General features: G+C 46.2%; 1 protein-coding gene and 1 pseudogene across 1 annotated transcript; both read right to left on the bottom strand.

Annotated features, from left to right (window-relative positions):
- Positions 1-860: 860 nt before the first annotated feature.
- Positions 861-13800, bottom strand: LOC115407460 (uncharacterized; annotated as a pseudogene).
- Positions 13801-16345: 2545 nt separating this feature from the next.
- On the bottom strand, positions 16346-25194 carry LOC115408277 (zinc finger protein 774-like). Its single transcript, XM_030118933.1, has 4 exons — positions 24962-25194; positions 22606-22899; positions 17586-18155; positions 16346-16661 (listed from the first exon to the last, which is right to left on the bottom strand). Exons 2-4 carry the CDS (start codon positions 22649-22651, stop codon positions 16576-16578), a joined length of 702 nt encoding a protein of 233 aa, XP_029974793.1. The 5' UTR covers positions 22652-22899; positions 24962-25194; the 3' UTR covers positions 16346-16575.
- Between the last annotated feature and the right edge of the window lie 2231 nt (positions 25195-27425).

Raw genomic sequence — 27425 nt, 5'->3', positions numbered from 1 at the left:
TATATTTTATATCAAAGTCAGTTCGATTCTTGTTGCACACTTCTAACAGCTCCTGTAGTCCAGCGCTATATGGACAAAAAATGACAAGGTCATCAGCATACATCAGATGGTTGATGACATTATAACCAACCCTGTAGCCTGTTCCACAGTCATTTAACAGTCTTGATAAGTCGTTCATATATACATTGAATAAAAAGGGAAACGAAATGCTGCCTTGCCGCACCCCATTAGACACACAGAAAGGCAGAGAGACACAATTACCCCACTTTACAAACATTAACTGGTGGGCGTACCAAAACACAAGGATCCTCACCAGGCATTTTGGAACACCTCTGTTACTCAGTTTCTCAAACAACTTTTTATGATTTATATAATCAAAGGCCTTAGATGCATCAATAAAACACATGAAGATGGTATTGTTGTGTTTACTATAAAGATCCAAGATTTCTTTCAAAGCAAAGATGCACTTGACTGTTCCATGCTTGGGTTTAAAGCCAAATTGCTTGTCAGATGTTAACAGATACTTTTCCATCTTGTTCAAGACAGCCTTCAGTCGACATCTAATCTAACCCGACCACTTTTATCATACTTTTTATTCAATAGCACCGCAACACCTCCAGGAATTCTGTCACGGAGTATCCTAGTGCTACAGTCGGTAGTCGATTCCCTTGCGCCATAGACTTCCTTATGTACTGAGTTGAGCTTTCCCAAATCCTGCTTAGGCAGAAAAGTCTCCTGCATCGCATATATCACAGGTGTCCAACAGTTTGTTTACAACAAGGCGCCGAGCTATGTCAGCTTCATCATGCCGAACACGCAATCCACGAACGTTGTATGACCCAATTTTGAGGTTCATGTTGTCAATTGTGGTTGCACACGAGCACTAGCCTCGCTGATAGCTGGAGGAGCCACGGGCATAACCTCAGGTACAGAGCTGCGTTGAGTATCCCCGCCAACTCCCTGGGGCATGCTACTGTTAGCTTTCGACTTGCACGCCTCATAATAACGGCGAACATAAGATCCAGCAGGCCACAGTTGCGCATCGTAGAGTTCGGATACTTCATCACACTCTGCTATCACATGAAATGAACCAAAAGTGCTACGAGATGATGCTATTTTGTTACAAGTCACTGCTTTCCCCAGCTTTTCTGACAGATACATTGTAAATGTATGCTCGTCTAAGTCAGGGGAAAATCTAGTAGTGAAGACACTCACCAGTTTGGTTCTGACCACTGGGATGTTACTGCTCTCCGCCCCGGTGCCAATTATTTCAACTTTCCTCCTCTGCTGCTCCCGTTTTGAGTGACTCTGCACAGCTCTTGGTTGGATTGCAGCTGTGCTGGGTCGCTTGATCTTCCCTTTCTTCAGCATGGTGCTCCACGCTGGAGACTGTGGAGTGGCATTCACAGCCTCACTCGGTCCGGGAGCTCCACTCTCCTCGTTCCTCAGCAGCAAACCAGCCGATGCTTGCGCAGTCAGCGTCTCTGCTGACGATGCGGTGCCAGCAGTGTGGACTGGCCCCATGTCCTCGTGCCAGGTCTGGGCGGATAGCACGCGCACTCGTTGCCTTTCCAGGGATGCTACGCGCAGTTCCATCTCCGCCGCAGACGACCTCTGGTTGGCATATTCGCTTGTGTGAGTTTCCAGAGTCGCCCTCAGATTAGCCACCTCCTGGCTCAGCTGTTGCACCCTGTTGAGTAGCGCAGATGCGTCCACATGTTGGAATCCAACAGGAGGTAGCCCATCCAGACTGTGGGAGACAAATCTGGGAATATTTTCGCCACACTCATTAGGCACTTTCAGGCAGTCTTTTATGTTGTTATTATCTTTCTGAGGCCCTTTGTGCTTCACACAATGCACTGAAGTAGGGCACAGTTCAAACAGCAAGCGCTTGGACTCTTCAATCCATTCAGACGAGAAATTGTTTGACACCAACAGAACAATTTCATCATGGGCCAGAGTTCTCATTTTGACCACAATAAAATTCAAAAGTTCATCCTCAATGATTATTTTTCCATCAGTAGTTCTGTACACGCAAATCTCAGTTTTTGTTCGTGGGCAAGCAGCTCCTCCAACACGCACAGCTGCACCCGATGCCATCTTGAGATCTACGAGGGTGGACCCAAAAGAATCCAGAATTTGACTGTAACTTTTTATTTCTGACATTTCAAAATAAAACATCACTGTCGCCTTCAAAATAGTCTCCATCCGCATTAATGCAGCGCTCCAGCCGTGTCTCCCACTTCACGAATGCGTCATCAGACCCGCGCGTAATTGTGCCATTTTTTGTCGGCTGCAATTTTTCTGTCACCTCCTCCACATCTGCAAACCGCTGTCCCTTCAGCTCTTTCTTCAACTTGGAGAACTAGAAAAAGTCACTCGAGGCTACATCTGGCAAATTAGGCAGATGGGAGATTAGATTCATCTCATTCTTCGCCAGAAACTGCGTGACACGCAGCGCCGTGTCCGCTGGCGCACTGTCGTGGTGGATCAACCGGGCTCCACTCCACCACTACGCGGGCCGCTTCCTCCTCACATCCTCACGGAGCCGTCTGAGGACTTCCATGTAGTAGTCCTGATTTACAGTCTGACCTGGAGGGACAAACTCGCTGTGGACGATACCCTGGACAGTGAAGAAGCAGCTCAGCATTGTTTTCATGGCTGAGCGGACCTGACACGCGGACATCTGGCCCTTCTTAAACCACCCGAACCACTCATGGACCTGAGTCTTCCCCAGAGCATCATCCTTGTAGGCTTGCTGCAACAAGGTGAGTGTTTCTGCTGCTGTTTTTTTCCCAGCAAAAAGCAGAATTTAATGTTTGCGCGCTGCTCTGGCTTCCCAGTCAATGTCGCCATTTTGGAAAAAAATCGCAGACAGCAGCTGCACTCTGTTACTATAAATAGCGCCTGACAGGCGTCAGTGTCACTCTCGGAGCTCAGATTTCTCACAGATGTGCACGAGACTTACCTGCAGCACATCTGACGGCCAGAAGTCGGAACTCATTATTATTATTGTTTTCTGACCAAATTCCGGTTTCTTTTGGGTACCCCCTCGTATTCTCCTGCTCCTCCTGCTCCTCCATCTGAATCCCAATAATTATCTATAAGCATAAACAAACACAATCATTATTTCTTACCATAACTTAAATATATATCAATTAAACAAATTAAATTTACTTTCCTAATTGGCTCCAACAATTGTGCTTTGTGAATCAAGTTATTTAAAAAAAACAACAACACAAGTACAGCACACCGCGAGGGTCAGAATAACTCGACAGTCGCTGGGCAGAAATGATAGAAAGCATGAAAACAAAAGCCCACATGCAATTCTGAATTTTCTGTCAGCCACTGGAGGGTGTGGGGTTTTAACAGGGCAAATTGTGCTTAAACTGCTACTGGTACTTGGTGGGTGTTAATTTTACTCCCTGGTGCCAGCACACAAAGGAGTAAAAAAGTCACGAAAGAGCAGATAAACATGAAAAACAGGCAACTTCATAACAAACTTCATTGAGCAGGTCAGGGCCAAAAAGGATATTAAAAAGGCACATGATGAAGGAATGTCTGCAAAGGTGGGATGTTGGTGGAAAACACAGTCACATAAGCTGGTTTTCCAATTTCACAAATCCAAAAAGCTTTTCACAAATCAGAAACAGTGTTTTAATAAAAGTTGTATTTTCTCATGTGTCCTAATTGTTTCAGCCAGAGGCTTTAGACCAGGGGTGCTCAACCAGTCGACTGCGGAGTGTCACCAGGTAGACCACGAGGTGCAGGGGAAAAAAAAAAAAGTTTGTGCGGTAAAAAAAAAAAAAAAGAAAGAAATGTGCGCGCGTGAGTGAGTGTGTGTGTGCGCACGCAGCGCTTCAATCATGAGAAACAGCGGTGCAGCTGCGGGGGTGGCACCCCCTCCCATAGATATATATATACTACAAACACTAGATGGCTCATGCGCGCTGTAACCCAATGGACTCTATACACAACTTCACCACTTCCTGAACTTCAGGAGTCTCCTTGTTTCCTGTCTTTCAAGATAGGGCGAGCTGATTAATCCAGGTGTCCTTGACCTCTGTAACAACAACAGACACACTGTGGTGCCAGAGACAGGGAGTCGGAGGCAGAGTGATCTGCTCAAACGGAGCTTCTTTATTCACAGTCATAACACACACACAAAAAGAGCGCGCACAGCAGCGCTTTATGTAAGCACACATAACCCGGCCCTAAGTCCGAGTGGTGGACTCTGTCCATGTGATCACCACACAAGCCCCACCAGAATTCACCCATAAACAAAGCCCTCGCGACAAGGGGGAACAATCGGACGCCCCAGGTGGCTCCGGGTAACTCGGTGTTGGGGTGAGGGGGGGGGTGCGGGACCCGGGGGGAAGGGCGGTGCAGAACGTTCAGCAGCGTCTGCTGCGGGGATCGGTGACAAGGGAGGGGGAACTGGGGGAAGCACAGTAGGGGGGCGGCCCCGACGCGGAGTCTGGGTCAACAATGGGGGACAGTCCAAGTCCAAGCAAGCGGGCTTCAACCTGTCCACCGAAACCAACTCAGCCCGGACACCCATGTCGATGACCAGCTGCTTGTCCCTGTGCTCCAGGACTCGAAAAGGGCCATCGCAGGGGGGTTGAAGGGGGCCGCGGTGAGCGTCGTGGTGGACAAAAACGTACTGGCGGAACCCAGGTCCGCTGGCACCCACGACGCCGGGTTGTCGTGCAGGGGCAGGAACTCTCAACGTCTGTCCACAGACCAGCTCAGCCGCCGAAGACTGGAGATCCTCCTTAGGCACCGTCCTGAGTCCCAACAAGACCCAGGGAAGCTTGTCCACCCAGTTGTCAGTCAGTGCGGCCCGCAGAGAAGCTTTCATAGACCGGTGGAACCTCTCACACAGGTCGTTGGCTTGGGAGTAGTAGGCGGCGGTGCGGTGCAGCTGAACACCCAGATTCTCCACGACGGCGGGCCACAGCTCCGACGTGAATTGGTCGGAGCTGGACCCCGGAGGACAGGTCGATGGGGGTGCCAAAATGGGACACCCACGAGCTTATAAAGGCGTGGGCAGTGTCGGCGGTTGTCGTGGAAACGAGTGGAACCGCCTCGGACCACCGCGTGGTCCTGTCCACCATGGTCAGCACGTACAAGAACCTGTGCGATGGTGGAAGCAGACCCATCAAATCGACATGGACGTGGTCAAAACACCGGTCTGGAACCGGAAAATTCTCCAGCGGAGCCTTTGCGTGGCGGTGTATTTTAGTGTGTTGACAGTTCACGCAACTGTCAGCCCAGGCCCTCACGTCGTGTTGGAGGCCCCACCACACGAACTTTGCGAACACGAGGTGGACAGAGGCTTTCCTGCCCGGGTGTGAGAGGTTGTGTACAGCCTCGAAAACCACGCGTCTCCAGGAGGCCGGTACGAGCGGGCGCAGTTGGCCTGGCCAGTGGAAACATCGCAAAGCAGCAAACAATAGGCAGACCCGAAACGCACGTTCGCCAAACAGAGACCCGAGTCTGCGGTCTCAAAGCTTGTCACTTCCTAATCCGAGGCCTGGTCTGCTGCCATACGGGTGTAGTCGAGGGTCAGCTGGACCATCCCGATTGTGGCCCTGGAGAGACAATCCGTGACCACGTTTGATTTACCCGACATGTGTCGGACATCTGTGGTGAACTCAGAGATGTAAGCGAGCTGCCGTTGTCGCGCTGACTGGGGGAATCCTTCATTTTGGGAATCCCCAATCGGTAGAAACGGGCTACAGAGGCCTCAAAGTGACCCCAAAGGAAATGGGGCCCCTCTATTTGGGCAACTTTGCGTTTTGGGCTAACTGGTAACCTGAAATCACCCAAAAGTAGTCTGTCTTTTGGGCAACCGCCGGTAACAACAGGCTACTTTCTGTGATGAGAGCCAATGGACTCTAGGTGGACCCGTCTTCAAATTTTTCTGTTGGCCACCCCCCTTAGGTTTCGGTGCCTCCCCTGGCCCCGCCCACATCAATAAGGGGTACTTCTGCTCCAGTTGGGGACTTCCTGCCCAAAGTGTCCCGTTGGCCCCTGGGAGCGATGTCATGGCCCCGCCCACCTCAATAAGGGGCACCCCAGGTTGATTTGGGTCACTTTGTCCCAAACGCTCCCGTTGGCCCCGGGGAGTGATGTCATGGCCCCTTCCACCTCAATAAGGGGCGCCCCAGGTCATTTTGGGACACTTTGTCCCAAAATGCTCTGAAACGACACGGCGGGCCTGCAGGTGACTGCTCTCGGCCCCTGGGGTGTGTACACGTGTTTCCAAGTGAACCACAGGTCATAGGTAATTTTGGGTTACTCTTACCGTTAAAAAAGTTGCCTTAAATGAAGACTTTCTTCTCGGGTTACTTTTAAACCACAGAAAGTAGCCGTAAATGAAGAGGTCACTTTGCGTACGTGTGTTTGAAAGTGAACCAACAGTAACGGGTAAGTTTGGGATACTTTTTCCAATAAGGAAGTAGCCTCAAATGAAGACAAGGTCTGGGCTCTCTAGACCTCCAAGGCGAAGGAGGTAAATTTAGGCAACTTTTCCCATTGAAAAGAAGTAACCCTTAATGAAGACTTCGTTTTAGGCTGCTTTTCAAGCTCCATAAGTAGCCCAAACTGAAGAGGTCACTTGGGTTTTTGTCATTGCAGGAGACCCCCAGGCGAAGGAGGTAAATTTGGGTTACTCTTACCATTAAAAAAGCTACCTTAAATGAAGACTTTCCTTTTGGGTTACTTTTCAACCACAGAAAGTAGCTGTAAATGAAGAGGTCACTTTGCATACGTGTGTTTGAAAGTGAACCAACGGTAATGGGTAAGTTTGGGATACTTTTTCCAATAAGGAAGTAGCCTCAAATGAAGGCTCGGTCTGGGCTCTCTAGACCCCCAAGGCGAAGGAGGTAAATTTAGGCTACTTTTCCCATTGAAAAGAAGTAACCCTTAATGAAGACTTCATTTTAGGCTACTTTTCAAGCTCCATAAGTAACCCAAACTGAAGAGGTCACTTGGGTTTTCGTCATTGCAGGAGACCCCCAGGCAAAGGAGGTAAATTTGGGCTACTTTTCCCATTAAAAAAGTTGCCCCAAATGAAAATTTTCATCTTGGGGTACTTTACAACCACAAGAAGTAGCCCAAACTGAAGGGTCACCCCAGATCATTTTGGGACACTTTGTCCCAAAGTGTCCCGTTGGCCCCCGGAGTCACGTCGTGGCCCCGCCCCTTCCATAAGGGGCACCCCAGGTCAATTTGGGACAGCTTGTCCCAAACTCTGCCAAAATGAAACAAAGTGCCCCTTACTGAAGTAGGCGAGGCCACCACAACCGCCCCCAGGGTCAACGGGTGGCTTTCCAGATGTTTTGGGCAAAAGTGTCCCAAAATGACCTGGGGTGCCCCTTACCGAAGTGGGCGGGGCCATGACATCACTCCCAGCTACTTTGGGAGCGTTTGGGACAAAGTTCCCCAAAATGACCTGGGGTGCCCCTTATTGAGGTGGGCGGGGCCATGACATCACTCCCAGCGACTTTGGGAGTGTTTGGGACAAAGTTCCCCAAAATGACCTTATTGAGGTGGGAGGGGCCATGACATCACTCCTGGGCGCCAACGGGAGCCTTTGGGGTGCTTTTGGTCCAAAGTGCCCCAATATGAACTGGGGTGCCCTTTTTTGAGGTGGGGGATGGGAGGGCTGCTCTCACAGCCAGCCTGCAGCCTCCGTTTTCTCTCAGAGAAGAGTCGACCGCCCATTCCCCACTGGAGTCCCCTAAATGATTGACACTTCATTTTAGGATATCCAAAAACTGACAGAAAGTGACCCAAATTCACAGGGGGTGACCTTGGCTACTTGGGAAGGTTGCACGAGTCCGAGACCCAACAAACTAGTCGAGCGCGGAGTCATGATGCGCATACTCAGCTTTCAACCTTCTAGTTCAAAGCGTTTGTGAACCAGGAACAACAAGAGACTCAAGGCTTGACCTCTCAGCCAAATAGGGTTGACCTTTCAGACCTGGGAAAGTCACAGGAGCACGACACGCAGCACAGTGGTTGCACGTGATGACACAGTGTGCATACTCAGTTTTCAACTTTCTAGCTCAAAGCGTTTGTGAACCAAGAAAAAAAGGGACTTAAAGCTTGACCTCTAAGCCAATTAGGGTTGACCTTTCGTACTTGGGAAGGTCACAGGCGCACGACACCCAGCACAGTTGTTGTCACGTGGCGACACGAACCATATATTCAATTTTCAGCCGTCTAAGTCGAAATGTTCATGAAATATTAAAGATAATTGGTGTTCCCAATAGGGGGACTCTTAACTGCTCCAGGTCAAAAGGGGCTACTTCAGGAATCGGCCTCTTTTTCGGCGCCGCGACGCCCCCCGTGACCCTAGAGACCCCAGATTCGGAGTGTAGGATGGCGTTGGGCCCCTCTACCAGGATACGAAAGAATTAACTCGCCATGCCCCTTAGAATGTACTTTGACCCGGATGAGAGAACTGCTTCAGCAGGCTGTCAGGCCCATCGCCCCAGACACCATTCTGACAGAGTTGCTCCGAATAGAGCAGGTGGTTTTGCAAAGGTCCGAGGAGGCTGATTTTTTTAATACATGGTAGAGGGGCCCGGGATGAGTCCAGGGGCATGGGTTTGGTGCCGATCAGACCTAGACTTTTCTGTGGGCAGGCCTTTGAAAAATCGCCTTTCTGGAGCTTCTACGGCTTGCCGTTTGCAAGCAATAGCACCGAACCACTTGAAAATTGGCCTCTGGGCCTCATTTCAGACCTAGATTCAGCACGCCGAGTCCCGTCTCTCTATGCATGCCGGAAAGCTAACTAGCTTCGGGGAGGGCGTATCGAGATGGGACCAACAGCCGCCCGCACGGCTTCATCCGTGAAGTAACATAGTCGAGAATTGGGTTAACGTTTCAAGAGGAAGCCATTTTGAGCAGTGTTGTTTTTTTTCAATTTGGGTTACTCTGAGCGTTTTCAAAGTCCCCCAAACTGCAGAAGGGGTGACCTTGGCCACTTGGGAAGGTCGCATGATTTCCGAGACCCAGTACAGTGGTCCACCGTAAGGTGATGATGCATATACTCAATTTTTAACCTTTCAGCTCAAAACGTTTGTGAACTGTGATTAAAAAGGGACTTATAGCTTGACCTCTAATGCCCTGATGGTTGACCTTTCGTACTTGGGAAGGTCGTTGGAATTTGCCATGCAGCAGACTGGTGACATGTGATGACACGATGCATATATTCATATTTCAGCCTTCTGGGTCAAAGCGTTGTAGAAATATTGAAGATAATTGGTGTTCCCTCCTTTTTCAGATTCAAATTGGGGGACTTTTAACTGCTCCAAGTCAATTTGGGCAACTTTTTGAAAAATATATCTTTTTGGGCCTCCCGAAGCCGCCCATGACCCTGGGGACCCCAGGTTCAGACTGCTAGATGGCGTGGGGCCCCTCTGTGAGGATTTAGATGAAACAACTGACTCTGCATGACTTTTAGTATTTATTTTGGCCCGGATGAGCTCAGGGGAGAATGTTTCCACTGCCCATCCCCCACTCGAGGCTCCAAAGTGAAAAGAAGCAGACTTCATTTTGGGCTACTTTAAAGCCTCATAGAAAGTATCCATAAATGATGAAGTAAAAATGGGCTACTTACAAAAGTAGCCCAAAAAAAGGGGGTACGTGTAATCGCAAGCAACCCAAACGAAGGAGGGTAATTTGGGCCACTTTCTGTGTACAAAAAGTAGCCCAAAATGAAAATTTCGTGCCCCTGGTACTCCATGGATGTAAATTTGGGCCACTTTGTCCATTGTAGAAGTACCCTTAAATGAAGCCTTCATTTATAGCTACTTTCTACATTGAAAAAGTAGTCCAAAATGAAGACATCATTTTTATCTTCCATGAAACAAAGGCTTCATTTTGGGCTACTTTTGAAAATTTGAAAAGTAGCCTAAATTGAAGACATCAATCTGATCTCTCCTTGCAACAAAGAAGTTTTCATTTTGGACGACTTTTTGTTTTTGAAAAGTAGCCCCAAACAAAAAGCTGGCTTTTCCTGCCATTGCCAAAGAGGGAAGTAAATTTGGGCTACCTTTCAAAATTGAAAAAGTTGCCTAAAATGAAATCTTCATTTTAGGCTACTTTTCCAATTTTCAAAAGTAGCCCAAAATGAAGACATTCATATGAGCTTCACTTCAAGGAAAGGAAGTAAGGAAAGGTGACGTCCCCCTCAAAAGTACCCGAAAATGAAATATTCATTTCAAGCAAGTTTTTCAATTAGGAAAAAAGCCCGAAATGAAAAAGTAGCCTTTGTTTCCAGAGATAAAAGAACTAGGTGAATTTGGGCTACTTTTAAATAATGAGAAGTAACCCAAAATGAAAACTTCAATTTGGTTAGGGTTAGAGAAGACGACTACCATTGGAAGTCATTTTGGGGTACTTCTCAAACTGACAAAGTAGCTCAAAATGAAAAGCTGGCTTTTCCTTCCCATTGAAAAAGAGGGAAGGAAATTTGGGCTACTTTTGAAAATTGGAAAAGTAGCCTAAAATGAAGATTTCATTTTAGGCTACTTTTCAAAATTTTAAAAGTAGCCCAAATTGAAGTCTTCATTTTAAGCTACTTTTCCAATTTTCAAAAGTAGCCGAAAATGAAATCTTCATTTCAGGCAACTTTTTCAAATGGAAAAGTAGCCCGAAATGAAAAAGTAGCCTTTGTTTCCAGAGATAAAAGAACGAGGTGAATTTGGGCTACTTTTCAATAATGAGAAGTAACCCAAAATGAAAACTTCAATTTGGTTAGGGTTAGAGAAGATGACTACCATTGGAAGTCATTTTGGGGTACTTCTCAAACTGACAAAGTAGCCCAAAATGAAGACATGATGTTTGGGCCTCAAGTCACCCAACAGAAGGAGGTGAATTTGGGTTACTCCTCAAATTCAAGAAGTAGCCAAAAACGAAGAGGTGACTTGGCTGCTTATCACCGTCAAATCAGGAGGTAAGTATGGGTTACTTTTTCAGTTTAAAAAGTACCCGAAATTGAAGCAGATAAATTTGGGGCACTTTCTAAATTGAAAAAGTAGCCAAAATGAAGCGGTAAAATTAGGGCACGGAAACCTTAAAATAAGCTAGATTTTGAAATGCAAAATGTGTTGACTGAGAGCTAATAAGAAGGTGCTTTGCTCTGACTGCCAGAGAAGCAGGTCTGGGGACAAAAGTCCCCGAATCAAAGAAAGGAACCCTGTACGGTATCGCCCCACGACACCCGGTGCGCCTCGGGTCGCTTCGGGGCACCCTCCCGTGGATCCTGTCCAAAGTGCCCCAAATTGGGAAAAAGCACCCCTAGAGGCAAGGGAGCGTCAGCGCTTGCCCACCTGACCCCGGTCGGGAGGCTTCCGGAAAGGTCTGGGGACAAAGTCCTCCAGTGTGAACCGAAACACCCCACTTGGAACCCCCTCCCCCCCACGGGTCACCCCGAGACTTTTCGGGGCCTTCTGCCGATGACGGAGTGCAAACAATCCCGAATGGGAGGGGGAGTCCCCCAGATTGTAGGAAAGCCCCCCTTACGGCGTCCCGGCATCGAAATGTGTGGAAAGTGCCCCAATGTGAAGAAGAAGTCCCCCAAAGTGGATAAAAGTGGCCCCTCCGGTGTCCCGGGTCGTCTCTGGAAACCTTCCCCTGAACGGAACCGAAAGTGCCCCTAATTGAAGGGGGCGGTCCCTGGGCGGAGCCCGGTCAGGTAGCCCCTTTCGAAACGGGCACCCCGAAGCCTGCCTCCCTGTGGCGGCTCGAGGGATAGCAGTAGCCCGAAATGAAAAGGAGGCATTCCCTCACAACTCTCCCTAACGCTACTGCAGTTCGGACACTTTCGCCATGGCGAACGTTAGGGGTTTGTGATCCACGAACGCAGTGAAATCACGGCCCTCCAAGGAAAACCTGAAATGTCGCACCGCCAACCACAGCACCAGCAGTTCACGATCAAAGGCGCTGTACTTGTGTTCTCTGAGCGTGAGCTGACAGCTGAAAAAGGCCAGCGGCTGCCCGGAGCCATTAACCAACTGCTCTATGACGGCCCCAACGGTGTAATCGGACGCATCTGTGGTGATGGCGACGGGCGCGGCGGGTGACGGGTGTGCCAGGAGTGCGACCTGAGCCAACTTGGACTTAGCGGCCTCGAACGCCGACACGCGCCCCGCGGACCAGTCGATGGTCTGGTTTGGGGTAGTTCCTTTAAGACTCTCGTAAAGCGGGACGTGGGCTGCATGCAGGATGAAACAGTGGTAAAACGTTACCAGATTACTGAGTGAGGGCGCGGAAAAGCCGCGACAGCCTCCACCTTAGACGCGAGTGGCGCTGCGCTGTCCACGGTGATATGGTGGCCGAGAAAATCAATTTTAGGCCAGCCGAAAACGCACTTTGCGGGATTAACGTTCAACCCATGCTTCCTGAGCCTCTGAAAAAGCACACGCAAATGGGAAATGTGCTCTATATCGGAGGCGCTGGCAACGAGAATGTCATCGAGATACACAAAAATAACGGCATGTCGCGAAGGACCGAGTCCATCAGACACTGAAACGACTGAGCTGCATTTTTTAACCCAAACGGCATGCGAAGGTGTTCGAACAGCCCGAATGGGGTAATGACCGCAATTTTGGGAACATCTGCGGAATGGACCGGTAACTGATGATAACTGCGCACGAGTTCAACTTTGGAGAAAACTCGCTCACCAGCAAGATGCGCAGAGAAATCCTGAATGTGCAGGACTGGGTAACGATCGGGCTGCATTCTGTCGTTGAGGCGGCGGTAGTCAACGCATGGTCGCCACCTCCCGTTGGGCTTGGGAATGATGTGAAGTCGCCGCCCACGGACTGTCAGAACGACAGATGATTCCCAGCTTCTCCATGTGGGCAAACTCAGCCTTGGCTGCCATTTTTCCGGGTTGAGGCGGCGAGCTTTGGCGTAGGTGGGGGGCCCTCAGTGACGATGTGATGCTCCACGCCGTGCTTCGCCACAGGAGAGGAGAAGGTGGGAGCAGTCAGCTCTGGGAAATCGTGTAGAAGGCGGAGGTATCTGTCATCCATCAACAACGAAGCAGCCAGTCCGTCATACAAGGCGTTTCCTCATGCACACGGAACGGATGAAAAAGTCAAGGCATCCAGCAGCCGGCAGTTCTTAACATCCACGAGCAGTCCGTGAGCGCAAAGAAAGTCCACTCCCAGCAGGGGTAAGGTGATGTCCCCCGTCATGAACTCCCAGGAGAAACGCTGTCCCACAAAACACAGTTCCACTTGGCGTGTGCCGTAGGAGCGGATGGGGCTGCCGCTAGCCGAGACTAACAGCGGGCCTTTCCCGCCGGCGGCTCTTTCAGATCTGGAAGCGGGAACCACGCTCCTCTGTGCGCAGGTGTCACAAAAGGAATCTGTATCCTGAGGCGGTGTCTTTGATGAAAAGCAGCCTTTCAGGATTGATTTTGCCCCTTTCATTTCCCGGTTGTGTGAAGCAGCAGGGGGTACGACAGATCTTCGCTCTGTCCCCGAATCGCGTGTGGTAAAAGCAGAGTCCCTCTTTCCCCTGCAGCTCCGATGGCATGCCGTCTCTCCGAGAGCGCGCTTTTCTCGCGGGGTCGGCGAGGCTGCACGCCGCAGCCGGCGTCATGTAGAGGGGGTGATGCACCGCGAGGACGAAACGGTCTGCTTCCGCAGCCAGAAGGCAGGGGTCGGTGATGCTGGTGTTGGCCAGCGAGGTCTGTACGGTTGGCGGCAGTTGGCGCCGGAAAAGCTCCATGAAGAGGAAATTAGGCTGCTCCTCCGCTAGCAGGTTTAGCATCTCCTCCATGAGCTGCAATGGCTTCCGGTCACCGAGGCCCTGTATGGCTAGCAGCCGGCGCCCTCTCTTGTCTGGACAGCTCAAAGGTCTTGGGGAGGTGAGCTTTGAGTTTGGCGTATTTGCCGTGCACGGCAGGGTTGGAGATGAAACCCACCAGTCGGGCCGATGTGGAGCTGCCCAGGGAGGCAACCACTTGGAAATTCTTCCGCGCCTCGTCCTGCACGCCGCAGCAGGCAAAATGCGCCTCCACATATGTGAACCATGCCCTGGCATCGTTCTCCCAAAACTCCGGCAGTCTCACAAATCTATCGTTGTTAGCATCGGTTGTCGGATAATCCTCGGAAACTTTGGCGAGGCATCACGAGTCGGGGTCGCGACCCCGCCCCGAAGTCCGAGTGGTGGATTCTGTCCATGTGATCACCACAACACCTGCATTAATCAGCTCATCCTATCATGAAAGACAGGAAACAAGGAGCCTCCTGAAGTTCAGGAAGTGGTTGAGTTGTGCATAGAGCCCATGGGGACTAGCGTCGTCACATGGTGGCAACCCTGAGACAGGGCTGCTCACTCATCACATTAATGTCAATGGAGCATCAACTTTGAAATAGCAATTGATTGCTCAATTTTCAATCGATTTTCAAACGACTTAGTTTGTTATAAACGTCAGACATGTAGATATTTTACTGCGTGCAAAACAAAAAGTTATGATTTTAACATTTAGTCTGAATCATAGCAACGTAATGTTAGTAATAAATCAAACCATCTGTAAATCCGTCAAGAATTCAATGAGTTGAGTATTTTAGTTGGTGTAAATCACTTACCTTCCCTTAGATTACACAGAGTGCCCCAGAGTGTCCACTGTCCTAAGATGGCCGCCAGTGAACGACGTTGCTGACTCCGCCTTAAGGCATCTAGTTCTTATATGATGTCTTCTTCTTTTTTTTTTTCTGGCAGACTAGGCACAACTTGGTGCATTGTTGCCACACACAGGTGATTTGCACTATTCAGCTTCATCTTCTGGGGCCTAAATCCTGCTGTGTACAGACCCGTTCCCAAAGGAAAGTGAACTACTGCCCAAGCAATCTCCCTCTCACTCAATCCCTCACAGTATTGCTGCAAGTGAAAATGTTTTTAGTCCCAACTTTTCCAAATTCATAAACAATGTTTATGTGTATGCTGGACATTTCATTATGACATGGCTCACTGACTGTGAGGATTCACAGTGTTCACATTTCCAATCAGGATATTTCCCTACTACACCCCCCCCCTTCCCCCACGACAAGGTAGATCCCGAGGGATTGGCAATTTGAAAAGTAGATCTTGGGTCAAAAAGGGTTGGACACCCCTGCTTTAGACTGACCCCGCACAGACATAAGAGGTGTGTTATTGTTTCCAGCACATTCAGTACGTTTACATGCAGCCAATAACCCTTTTCAAACCCTTTTCAAACTCGAATGTTGGGAATAACCCAATAGTGCGTGGCCATGTAAACACCCGCCAAAACCCGGAAAAGCTCATTTTCGAGATTTTTTAAACCCGAAAAAGAGCGCTGGGTTACTCCTTTTCAAACTCGAAACTGCTGCCGTGTAAACAGATATCGAGAAAAGGGACATTAGTTTTGGTTCTGCGCGTTCTCCCATCCGCAATGAATCATGGTCTTTTGAGTCCAGCAACGAGTAGGAGCGAAACTCACCACACTTTTGTCTGTGTGAGACTTTCGTCTGTGTGAGGCTTCCGTAATGCACGATACGAACTGTTATTCTGAGCGTGCACACCGCAGATGTTTCCTTCTGAAAGTTGGTGATTTGTATGGCCTGCAGAAAAAATCATGTACAACAGAACAACCGTTCTGTCTGCGTTCCGTCTACAGAACGGAGTCACCGCAGCCTCTGCAGTCCAGTGGAGGAGGTTGCCAGATCTGTCGATCTAGTCCGTAAAAAAATCTGAAAGTCGTAGAAATCAGCCCAAACCTCCATCTCGGTTGAAAATGCACGTTAAAACCGTATTTGTATGATTTAAAAAAAAAAAAAAAAAACACGTCATAAACAAAATCATTTAATCAACCCGTCCAACGTGTTCAAAAAAGAAGCTTGCTTTGGCGGAAACCCCACCCAATCTGGCAACACAAAGCCCCTCCGATCAGAGCTGTTTTGTTTTGAGAACACGATGACGTGCACCGTGGTTTGGAAAGGGATATCCCGATTGAATGCGCTGACTTGTAAACGGGGTAACTCTCTGTCTTTTAAAGCATGTAAATGGGGTTTTCCTAATGTTTCAGAAACCCAGATATTGTCCTGAACCCAGATATTAGCTGCATGTAAACGTAGTCAGTGACAAGGCCATCTTCACAGCAACTATCATCTGCGAGTGGGGGTCACCACCACCATGGACTCACAAACCATAAGTGTACAACAAATAAAATGCATTATTAATATGGGAGATGCTTTTTCCCCTATATTGCACAGAAACAGTAAAAAGTTAATAATTCCTGCGAAATAAAACACACTGAATAACAACACACATTGGATTCATATCAACATTTTATTTCTATTTCATCAAAGTTCACATCTACTCATGTAAAATGTTCATGCTACATTTTTTTTTTTTTAACAAATCAAAAAGCAAAAATAATTGTGTTACAAAAAAAATTATTGATGCACAGTCTCAACTGTTCAAATCAGGAATGTTTCCAGCAAACTGGATGATACCTTGTGTTTCTGTGTTCAAGCTGGGCTTCCTGAATGAGATCTTCCACAGAGTCTTTCATGACTTCACCTATTTGTGAGATTTCATGTGGCGTCTCAACGAACAAAGTACACTGAAACTTTTGGCACATGTTCCACAAGAATACGGCTTTTCACCTGTGTGAGTTCTCTTGTGGACAGACAAATAATATTTATCACTGAAACATTTGCCACATGTTTCACAAGAATAGGGCTTCTCACCTGTGTGAGTTCTCTTGTGGACAGAAAAATGATATTTATCACTGAAACATTTGCCACATGTTTCACAAGAATAAGGCTTCTCACCTGAGTGAGTTCTCTTGTGGTCCAACAAAGTATTCTGTTGAATGAAACTTTTGCCACATGTTTCACAAGAATATGGCTTCTCACCTGTGTGAGTTTTGTTGTGGATCAAAAAATGACTTTTCTGACTGAAACGTTTTCCACATGTTTCACAAGAATATGGCTTCTCACCTGTGTGAGTTCTCTTGTGGACAGACAAATAATATTTATCACTGAAACATTTTCCACATGTTTCACAAGAATAGGGCTTCTCACCTGTGTGAGTTCTCTCGTGGATCAAAAAATGACTTTTAGTATTGAAACGTTTGCCACATGTTTCACAAGAATACGGCTTCTCACCTGTGTGAGTTTTCATGTGGATCACCAAACTACTGCACGTTTTGAAACGTTTGCCACATGTTTCACAAACATACGGCTTCTCACCTGTGTGAGTTCTCTTGTGGATCAAAAAATGATTTTTCTGACTAAAACATTTGCCACATGTTTCACAAGAATATGGCTTCTCACCTGTGTGAGTTCTCTTGTGGATCAACAAAGTACTCCGTCGACTGAAACCTTTCTCACATGTTTCACAAGAATACGGCGTCTCACCTGTGTGAATTCTGTTGTGTATCAACAAATTATATTTGTCACCGTAACATTTGCCACATGTTTCACAAGAATATCGCTTCTCACCTGTGTGAGTTCTTTTGTGGGTCAAAACATGACTTTTAGTCTTGAAACATTTGCCACATGTTTCACAAGAATACGGCTTCTCACCTGTGTGAGTTCTCTTGTGGATCAACAAATTACTCTGTCGACTGAAACTTCTCCCACATGTTTCACAAGAATACGGCTTCTCACCCGTGTAATTTTTCACATCATGGACTTTAGAGTCCTGAGGGAGGATCTGCTGATTGTCTGGAACTTCTTCTGGTTCACTCAGGTCACTTTGCTCCTGAACCAAATTTAATCTACTTGGTAACTTCAGTGTGAGCTGCTCTCCCTCCTGGCTGATACTGAGTTCCTTGTTCTTCTCAATCTGTGGAGGTTCTGGTTCCTCCTGTTCCTCTTTAAACTGGAGAAGTCCTGGTTCTTCTGGTTCCTCTTTGATCTGTGAAGGTTCTGGTTCCTCCTGTTCCCCTTTAAACTGGAGAAGTCCCGTTTCTTGTGGTTCCTCTTTGATCTGAGGGGGTTCTGGTTCTACCTGTTCCTCTTTAAACTGTAGAAGTCCTGTTTCTTCTGGTTCGCCTTTGATCTGAGGAGGTTCTAGTTCTTCCTGACCTCCACAGTTGTTTGTTTCCTGTTTAAAGAGCTGCTCCTCGCTATGGTCATGGTGCTGTGGGAGCTCTGGAGGAACAAAAATGTACAAGATGAAAGGTCAGTTCCAATACTTCCAGAGTTCAAGGAAAAAAGGACCGGAGGACTCAGGTGATAAAACCAAAAACTTTGAATGAAATGTCAAAAATAACATGCAATTGTTATTTTGTTGCTTTTTGCGAACCTTAAGCTGCTGGATTAAAGGATAAGTATGGTTTGAAGGTGCATTAAGGAGTTTGCACGTTTTATGCGAAACAATGGCCCTTGCAGGCCTTGCGCGTAACTGCAGCTTAGTGCAACACTCGTGCCTGTGGCTTGCGTCCATGTGCATGCACGGAAGAGGGGAAGTCCTTCCTCGCTTTTTTAGTAGCGCTCAAGTAAAATTTAAGTTTCTTTTGCCTGGTGGGGTCTGTGCTGGAGTTGTGGCAGGGCTAGAAGCCGGTCTTTTCTTACTTTCTGGAAGATCCATCCTCAATACTGCTCAATTGTTGCTCACTAAGCATCTGGCGGAGTAATGGCGGACAAAACGAAACCTAAGGAAACCAGGCCAGCGGGAGCACGCATTACGTCACATCATCTCAAATTCTCTCCAAAAAAATTCTGGTGCCGGACCGGCACTGCAACTTTCAAGTGACAATTTAGCAGTGTTAGCGGTACTTGCAATGAATATGTCAGGGCACATTGTACACATCATTGAATATTTGTAACATATTTATGGTGGAAAATAAGTGTTTTTAAAGTTGAAAAACTCCTTAATGCACCTTTAAACAGTTTGCACGTAGTTTATAGAATGAAGTACAGGGTTTCCCTCAGTGCTTAATAGGCCTGGTGGGCCGCCAGGCTTTTCCTGACCCCGCCAGGCTAAGAGTCGCTGGTTAATTGTAAATGTGTTTTTTTTATGCACCAAAACAGCGATACCAAAGACAGTCTCTAGAGCTTTTAATGGAATCTGGTTATATGGTTGCAATGGCGACACCTTATGGTCGATACGTGAACACATAGGGGGTCAGAGGTGAGGCATATTTTCATCAGAAAGCCGCGGCTCGTTGATGAGGCAGAGCTGGTGCGAGTTAGCATGGATGTTAGCACGTCATCAGAGCAGCCTTCTGCGAGCCGCGATGGTAAACATCAAACTAGCGGACTTAATCCAAAATGGTTTGTGTTCTATCCTCAAAATGATTCACTGTCCAAACGGTGGAACTGCGGTGCTTCTGTTTAATGAACCGCCATGAGCAACATGCTTCTTTCCATTCATACACATTCTTCTTCTATGTGCTTCACACTGCACTATACATCTAACAGTAACAATGCGCCCTCTGCTGGACTGAAGGAGGTACTGCTGGACTTATGCACTGCTGTGAACTCCATATAAACAACAAATACTTAAAGGACATAAGAATATTAATAACTGTAAGAAATCTAATATTTTTTTAGTAATTATTCATTCAAAAAGTAGACGAGGTCAGACAGTCCAGTAGATACCTCTTCAGCCTCTGAGTGCCCTGTTTTTACACCTTGATCGTGTTTGCACTTTTTATTTTTGTTAATTTATTTTACCTTTAAATGTGAACAGCAAAGGCTTGTTTTAAGATTCACTGGGATTTAACTTTGGTGAAAACATTTGATATTTCAATTTTTTTGTTTGTTAAAACTTTATTATAAGATTGTGGCTTTCTGTAAGACTCTGCATTTAAGTAATGTTAATAAATGCTGACAATAACACAAAGTAGTCATAATTTCAAAATTTCTGTCAACTTTTAACTTTTTTTTTTTTTTTTTTTTTTTTCCTTAAACATGGTGGGCTTCTCTAGCAGTCCAACCACCAGGCTTAGCAAGTTTTCTGGGGGAAACCCTGGAAGTAGAACAATATACTCATCCAGAAGGGTTTTCTGATCTGATCAGGGGTTCGGGAGAAATTTAGATCCAAAATCGAGCTGCAGACATCCGTATACTATTAGCAGATGGGGCATGTATAGCGCCGCTCCCAAAACGGTTTCTATCTCCCTCTACTGACTCCCAACACACCCCTCCCACTCTGGACTGCTTCTATGGAGGATATCCCCATGGCAACTATCATCTGCAAACAGAGGTCGCCATGAACTGGAGCGCAGAGCGGACTGGCCAACCACACACACATTCATGGACTGACGAACTCGCATACATCCCGCCCCCCCACCACTCTCAACGTCTCCTCCCCACTGTTCTGTTGACGACTAGTGGTGATGACGTGTTGTGCTGATGATGCAACTGCAAGCGCTGATCTACTGAAGTAATTCATCTTATGCGTCTTGCCAGACGTGCGCGGGTTGGCTTTTTGTTTTTGGTCTCTCACTTCTAATCACGATTCCCTTTGGAACCGTGATGTGAATTGAGGTGTCTTTTTTTTTTCTGACACACTCCTCCCCCCCCCCCCCCCCCCCCCCCCCCCCCACTCCTCCCCAATTCTGTTTGAGTTCCTTTGACTCTGTTCCTTTTCAAGACGGAGCGCCATAATTGGCTGCCTGGGCATCTTTAAACCCCAGGTATTTCGTTGTAACTTGTAACTTCTGTAACTTGTTGCAATGACAACAAATAGCCTTCCAGTCCATTTTTTTATTCCATTTAGCACACGCAGCATTAGCGGCGTAGCCACAGCTAGCGGGGCAGCCGCAGGGCCAAAGCAGCAATCCAGAGTGTCATCTTTTCAGGCCATTGCACCAGCATCATTCTAAGAGGAGAAAAGGATCACACGTGCGATTACTTTTTGTCAAGCAAAAGACATGAGGCCTTTAAACTCAGTGGAGAAAGAGGGATTCAAACATTTGATCAAAGTGTTGGATCCAAGGTACAAAATCCCTGGCAGAATTTTTTCTTCTTAAACTGCAATGCCACAGCTATATGAAGAATGCAGAGAAAAGCTGGAAACTGAGCTGAAAGAGATGAAATACTTTGCAACCACAGTGACCTTTGGTCGAGTCGCACATCTGAGCCATATTTGAGCCTCACGATACATTACATTAACCAGGAGTCGGCTCTACAAAGCAGATGCTTGCACACTCTGTATTTTCCGAAGGACCACACTGCCGAAATCGTCAGTCAGGGGCTGGAGAATGCACTGGAATCGTGGGGCCTTAGCAAAGACCGACAGGTGTGCATCACAACAGATAACGGAGCCAACATAGTTAAAGCCGTTGCTCTCAAAGGCTGGCCTCGAGCTATAGGTAAGTAAATAAAAACGTTTTTCATGACAATTTTTGGCTTCTAAAAATAACATATAATGGTCACATATTTTATCATTTCAATTGAGGATAGACACTTGGCAGCTCTTTCAAAAAGCTCTACTCAGTCTCTACTTCTGGACTAACGGACCAGCAGGCTGTGGAGGCAGAACTAAATAGTTATCTGCAAGCGCCAAATGCAGACAAATGCAGTGAAACCAATCTGTTGGCTTGGTGGAAGACTCTCTGCAACATCTCACAGAGTTTGCCTCTTGGCAAGGTGGTACCTCTGTATTCCTGCCACCAGCTCGCCCTCAGAGAGGGCTTTCTGCACAGGGGGCAACATTGTGTCCTGCCACAGGGCAGCTCTAAAGCCAGACGCTGTACACAGGCTCGTCTTTCTGGATAAACCTGGGCCAAACTCCTAAATGATGTGCTCTCGACTCAGCATGTATAAATCTTGCACTTCTTCCTCAGGTGGATTGTTTGTCCATTTATTTTCTATTTTGTTTACCTAAAGAAATTCTCAGGACTGCAAATTAGTGCACTGTTTTGTTATATTTTTCTTCATTCCTTGCATTGTTGAGTGATATTGTTCTTATATTTTACTATATTTTGTTTAATTTGATTGATATGCTAATATAATGGAGAGTTCACTGTTTAAAATTTTTACCAATGTTATTTTTTTATACTGTTACATTTTAAGTGTAATTTATCCCATCTGTATTGTTTTTTAAATTTTGTACGGTTGATGCACGCATTAATGGTGGCAACAGCATATTTAGAACCATATTTTGGAAATAGTGTTCACATTTTAAAGCACCTTCATTATCCCCACGGGGGTTTGTTTAGTTTTTTAATCTTGTATAGCACCAAAAATAATCAGGGCTGTAAACTGTGACACTGTTGGTGCTATATTTTTTTTAAGTGACATTGTTCTTATATTTTTCTTTGTTCATATTATTTCATTTGCTTTGCTATTTACATGGTTTGTTAATAAAATATTGAACTATTCTATAGTTTCTTAATTTTCAGTGCAGATGCTTCAACATTGGTTTAAAAACAAGACAACATATCGTAAATATAATCAAGATTGAATGATATGAAAAAATATGTCGTGATCATTTTTGTTGCCACATCGCCCAGCCCTAGTCTGAACTCAAACCAAGTTTCTCCCCAGAGACACAAAGCCTGCTTCAGCCTGTGGTGGATAAACCAAACAGCCAGAATGACTGAGATCCTCCACGACTCACATTCAAATTTTCAGTCAGACTTCTCTATACCTGTTCTGGTTAACTTGATTTGAGGATTCCAGTTGATTTCCAGCATTCTGCGTTGGCGACCAATCTCCTCCTCGTACTGAACCACAGCTTGTTGAAACAGAGTGAATATCTCCTCAGCAGCAGCAGCTAGTCTCTGGGTGGTCCAGTCTCTCACAGAGTGGTGAGAATTGTCTCCTTCACCATCAGTAACAGTCACCTCAACAACATCCTCCTCTTTAATGTGTGGAGCTTCATGTTCCTCCTGCTCCAGACTGGAGCTCGTCTTCTGGTTACCAATGTGTTGCTGTGGACTCTCTGGAGGGAAACAAGACAAAAGTCACTGATGTGATGGATGTGAAGGTTTTACAGTGATGGATGGATGAAACAGGACAGGATACATTTAAAATAGAAACATTGAGATACAAAAACTCAGCTTATTTCTGTGGAAATAACAGCAGCTGTGGGTTTAAAAAATAAATGAGGAAGCAGTCTGGATGTAGCATCAACCTCTCTCAGCTCTGAAACACTTGTGTGAAAGCGATACCTCAACATTTTGGCAAATTGGCCCATTTAGCACAATTCCTTAGTTATTTCGAACAGCATACCGTATTGGCCCGAATATAAGACGATGTTTTTTTTTACCAGAGATTGCATCCTAAAAAGTGGGGTCGTGTTATAATCGTGGACTTACGGTAGATGGTCAATACCCATCCGCGCCGCTAGATGGAGCCAAAGTATCACTGACCAGAGAGCGAGTGGAGCAATGAAATGAGATCAAATGATCTGATGAAAAATGGCGGATCATCTGGAACAAAGGGGCTCGAACGCTGGACAACTGAGCAAACAACAGAGGCGAAGTTATGATACCAACTTTAAACTGATGGTGATCAACGCAGCAGAGTCATCAAACAACTGCCAAGCCGCCAGGAGATCTGGTGGAGCAGAGCGCCTCGTTCTTATTGGAGAGCACAGAAAAAACGCCTACAGACGCTAACACTATGAGAAAAGCTTTCCGTGGTCCCAGAGTGACGCTTCAGAGAGACTGATAGAAAGGTGAGTGAATACGTCTGAAAAACAGAAAGACGGAATGTCCACCACCAGAGCCTGATTCAGCTGAAGGCACTGGAAAGTTATTTACATCATTTATGCAGTTTGGACCCCTTGAGGCTTCTTATTTGTTGCTTATTGTTTCTTATTTTGAGAAAGAATATATTTTTTATTCAATACTGTAGTAATATTTTTTCATTTTATATCTCCTGAAATGTTATCTCAGTTGTGAGTTTTTGAGTTTATAATAATTGTATAATAAAAAGTTGCTTTATGAGTGACTTACTGTCTTCAGCATTTTTTTTTTTTTCACAAAATGATCTTTGAAAAATAGGGGTCGTGTTATAATCGGAGTCATCTTATATTCGGGCCAATACGGTACTTACTTTTTTTGTGAGGGCGAGCTGTTGTTTATTCAGAGGCGAGTCGGGGAAGGTTTTCGGGATGGAAACAATGGAAGTGGATGGTATTTTTGTTCCCCCTTGTCAAACTCATCAAATACAAAATCCAACAACCCCAAACACTTTGGTGGAAACGTTATAATTCACACATTCACTACGCTGTGGAACACCAAGAAATAATATTGTAGCGTTACGACACTGAAGCAAATACTGGGAACTACTTTTTCTTTTGAAATCACTACACCCAGACGCCATGTTTAGTAAGTAGTTCCGTCTTAGCAATCTTCGCATAAACAACTCAATCTGGTAATTTTGCATTAATATTTCACAGCGTAGTGATTGTGCGGATTATAACGTGTCCACCAAAGTGTTTTGGGGTTGTCGGATTGTGTATTTGATGAGTTTGACGAGGGGGAACAAAAATACCGTTCACCTCCATTGTGTCCGTCCCGAAAACCTTCCCCGACTCACCTCTGAATAAACAACAGCTCGCCCTCACAAAAAAAGTAAGTATGCTGTTCGAAATGACTGAGGAATTGCGCTAAATGGGCCAATTTGCCAAAATGTTGAAGTATCGCTTGAAGTTTCCAGTTTGACGTGGTTCAGACTTTCAGACTTGTTTTTCTTCAGAAACACTTGAACACATCATTATTCACCATAAATATAGGAGAAGCTACACAAACCACAATTACATTAAAGCGTAAAGCAAATAAACCACTTCATCCGTTTACAGACACCACCAACACTGTTCCCTCTGTTTCTGACACAGATCATCAGTTTAATGCTGAAGGCTTCTGCTTTAAAATCACTCCTGTTATTTCACTGTGAACAAGAACTGCAGCTGCAGCCTCGTTTCTGTCTGCAAGCTTCAAAGAAATGTAACGATCCTCCACAAACACATTCATGTGTTCATTCTCACGTTTCAATACCTTTTCTGTGTAACTTGACTTGATGTTTCCACTTGATTTCCAGAAGTCTTTGCTGTCGATAAATCTCCTCCTCGAACGGAACCGCAGTTTGTTGAAACACGGTGAAGATTTCTCCAGCAGCAGCAGTTAGTCGCTGCTTGATAAACTCCCTCAAAGCCTGAACTGAACTCGTTGTTGCTGCACGAGTTGAAATGTTTCCTTTGTGAGACACAACACAGCCGCCATGAGTTCTTCTTCTTCTTTTCCTTTCCTGCAGGCTGTACACATATACAGTGTAATGCTGCCCTCTGCTGTTGCCGCCATGAGTTCTTCTTCTCTCGCTCTTTTGGAGGATCACAATCAACGTTCAGAGTCACACTGCCTCCTGCTGGACACAGGGGGAACTGCACGGTATTATTCGGCTTAAGTACAGCAGATGCAGCTCTTTCATGAGTGGACCGTCATCTCATCTGCATTTTAAAAGCATCAATTTAACGATCGCAATCCGTGGGACATAAACATGCAATCAAATTTTGTGAACGAGAGAGAATTACATTTGATGATTTTTTTTCTGGATGAACATCAAAACATCGTGTCCGTGTGTTTTAGTTTTTTTAGTTCCAAATGAAGTGTTTGTTTTAGAAATGAATGACATGACAATGCAAAAAATATTTTTCCTCCGTAGAGTGAAAAGAATGAAAAGGTAAATCCCACTCATTCATTTTGAATTAAAAAAATAACGCTGACAAACAAAATCAATTAGATTCATCTCAACAAATGTTGGACCTTACAAGAGGCAAAGAGGATTCCATTTAGAGCCTCCATCCTCTTCTCGTGAGGGTCTCACTCACATCGGGAGACCACCCCTTCTCCTACCAACAAGGACTTATTACTGAACACACATGAACAAACTTTTATGCACAGAGAAAGTGTCCACATAGTGCTATCCATGGTCCTGAAACAACATAGACATATTTTTACCAAAACTATTGCCAGCCACACACACACACACACACACACACACACACACACACACACACACACACACACACACAAAGCAATTACGCACAGATCGTGCTGTCCATGGTGCTGAAACAACATACATTTTGAGACCGTGATGCGTGAACGCCGGTTGCACTGGTATACGCATGCACCAGAACACCACAGCAAACAAACCAGGACCGAAGCTAACTTTGAAAAGTGAGTCTGTGAAGTCATCAGGCTGTACCTCCGTCTATAAAGACACCCAGCCCCTCATTTATCAAACGATCATAAGGTGGCATAAGGGTGTACGGCCATATGAAAGACGAGATCGGCATTTCTACATATTTGCATATATTACAGCTCCTGTTACATATGTTATATATAAAATTCGATCTTCTTTTAGATTTCTGTTTATATTCTTATTAAAATTCACACTCTTAATTATTCTTATTCTTTCTAAATTTCTCCATGGTGAGATAAATGAAGTCTATTCTTTTCTATTATGTTTTATTTATCAGTATGATCGTGATCGTATGGAAAGATGAAATCTCACGACAGGTGTGCCATTGTGTACACAAGTTTGAGTCAGTGTGGATTTGCGGTGCAGCACTAAAAAACCTGGCGGAGCGTGAAAATATTCATAAAGCAAACCTCAAACATGAGGGGGAGACCTGGCCCTGCGGTGCAGCTGGTGTCTGGCTCTAAGACATCATTAAACGAAACAATAAAAATATGAGCTGTGTAAGTGTGTCAGCCTCATTATTTGTAATATCAGGGTTACATTAACGGACCGATAATCTGTTTGAACCTCAGCCGGTGTCCGTTCGTCCGCGGCGACGCTGTTCACTGCAGCCATGATCTTCCTCCAGACAACGTTTTCTATCCTCCTTTAATTCCAGTTTGTAGTCTTCCACAGAGCTCCTTATTTACCTTTACCTCAGACCTTGAACTACAACCTCAACCACGAATATAGCCCTGCCATCCGCTGCCGGTGCTGCTGAATCAAGACCACCCATCATCACGGCGGAGATGTTTGCTGTGGCGCTCTGGCGCATGTGTATACCAGTGCGACCAGTGGTCAGGTTGTCAAGGAGTGCATGAATTCATTTGATTTGATAGTCAGCTATTGATGACATGCAGACGCTCATAGAACTACTAGGTTACATCAGCATATATCACACTAATTCAGTTAGACATTATGATGTTCCGGACCTTTGCTTTAACAAAATATCCCTGACCGGACCGCTGTGAATTTTAGTTGCATACCCCTGGTTTAAAGGCTGCGCACATTCTGCCGGAGGAGCCGGTGGAGGTGGCGCAGCCTCCGAGGAGGGGGCGTCCCCCCAAATCGGCTGCTGCCACCGTGCTCTCTGCGCCTGCAGTCGCCCCACCGGCTGGTCCTGCGCCTGCGCCTGTGGAGGTGCGCAGTTGTTTTGGCCGTGTCATTCGGCCTCCTGTGTGGGGCTGTGGTTGATTATTGATTGTTGATGGTGCTTTTTCG

The sequence above is a fragment of the Salarias fasciatus genome, chromosome 20, assembly GCF_902148845.1.
Source record: "Salarias fasciatus chromosome 20, fSalaFa1.1, whole genome shotgun sequence".
Lineage (NCBI taxonomy): Eukaryota > Metazoa > Chordata > Actinopteri > Blenniiformes > Blenniidae > Salarias > Salarias fasciatus.
The sequence above is the reverse complement of the archived record's forward strand: the minus strand, read 5'-3'. Positions and strand labels throughout refer to the sequence as shown.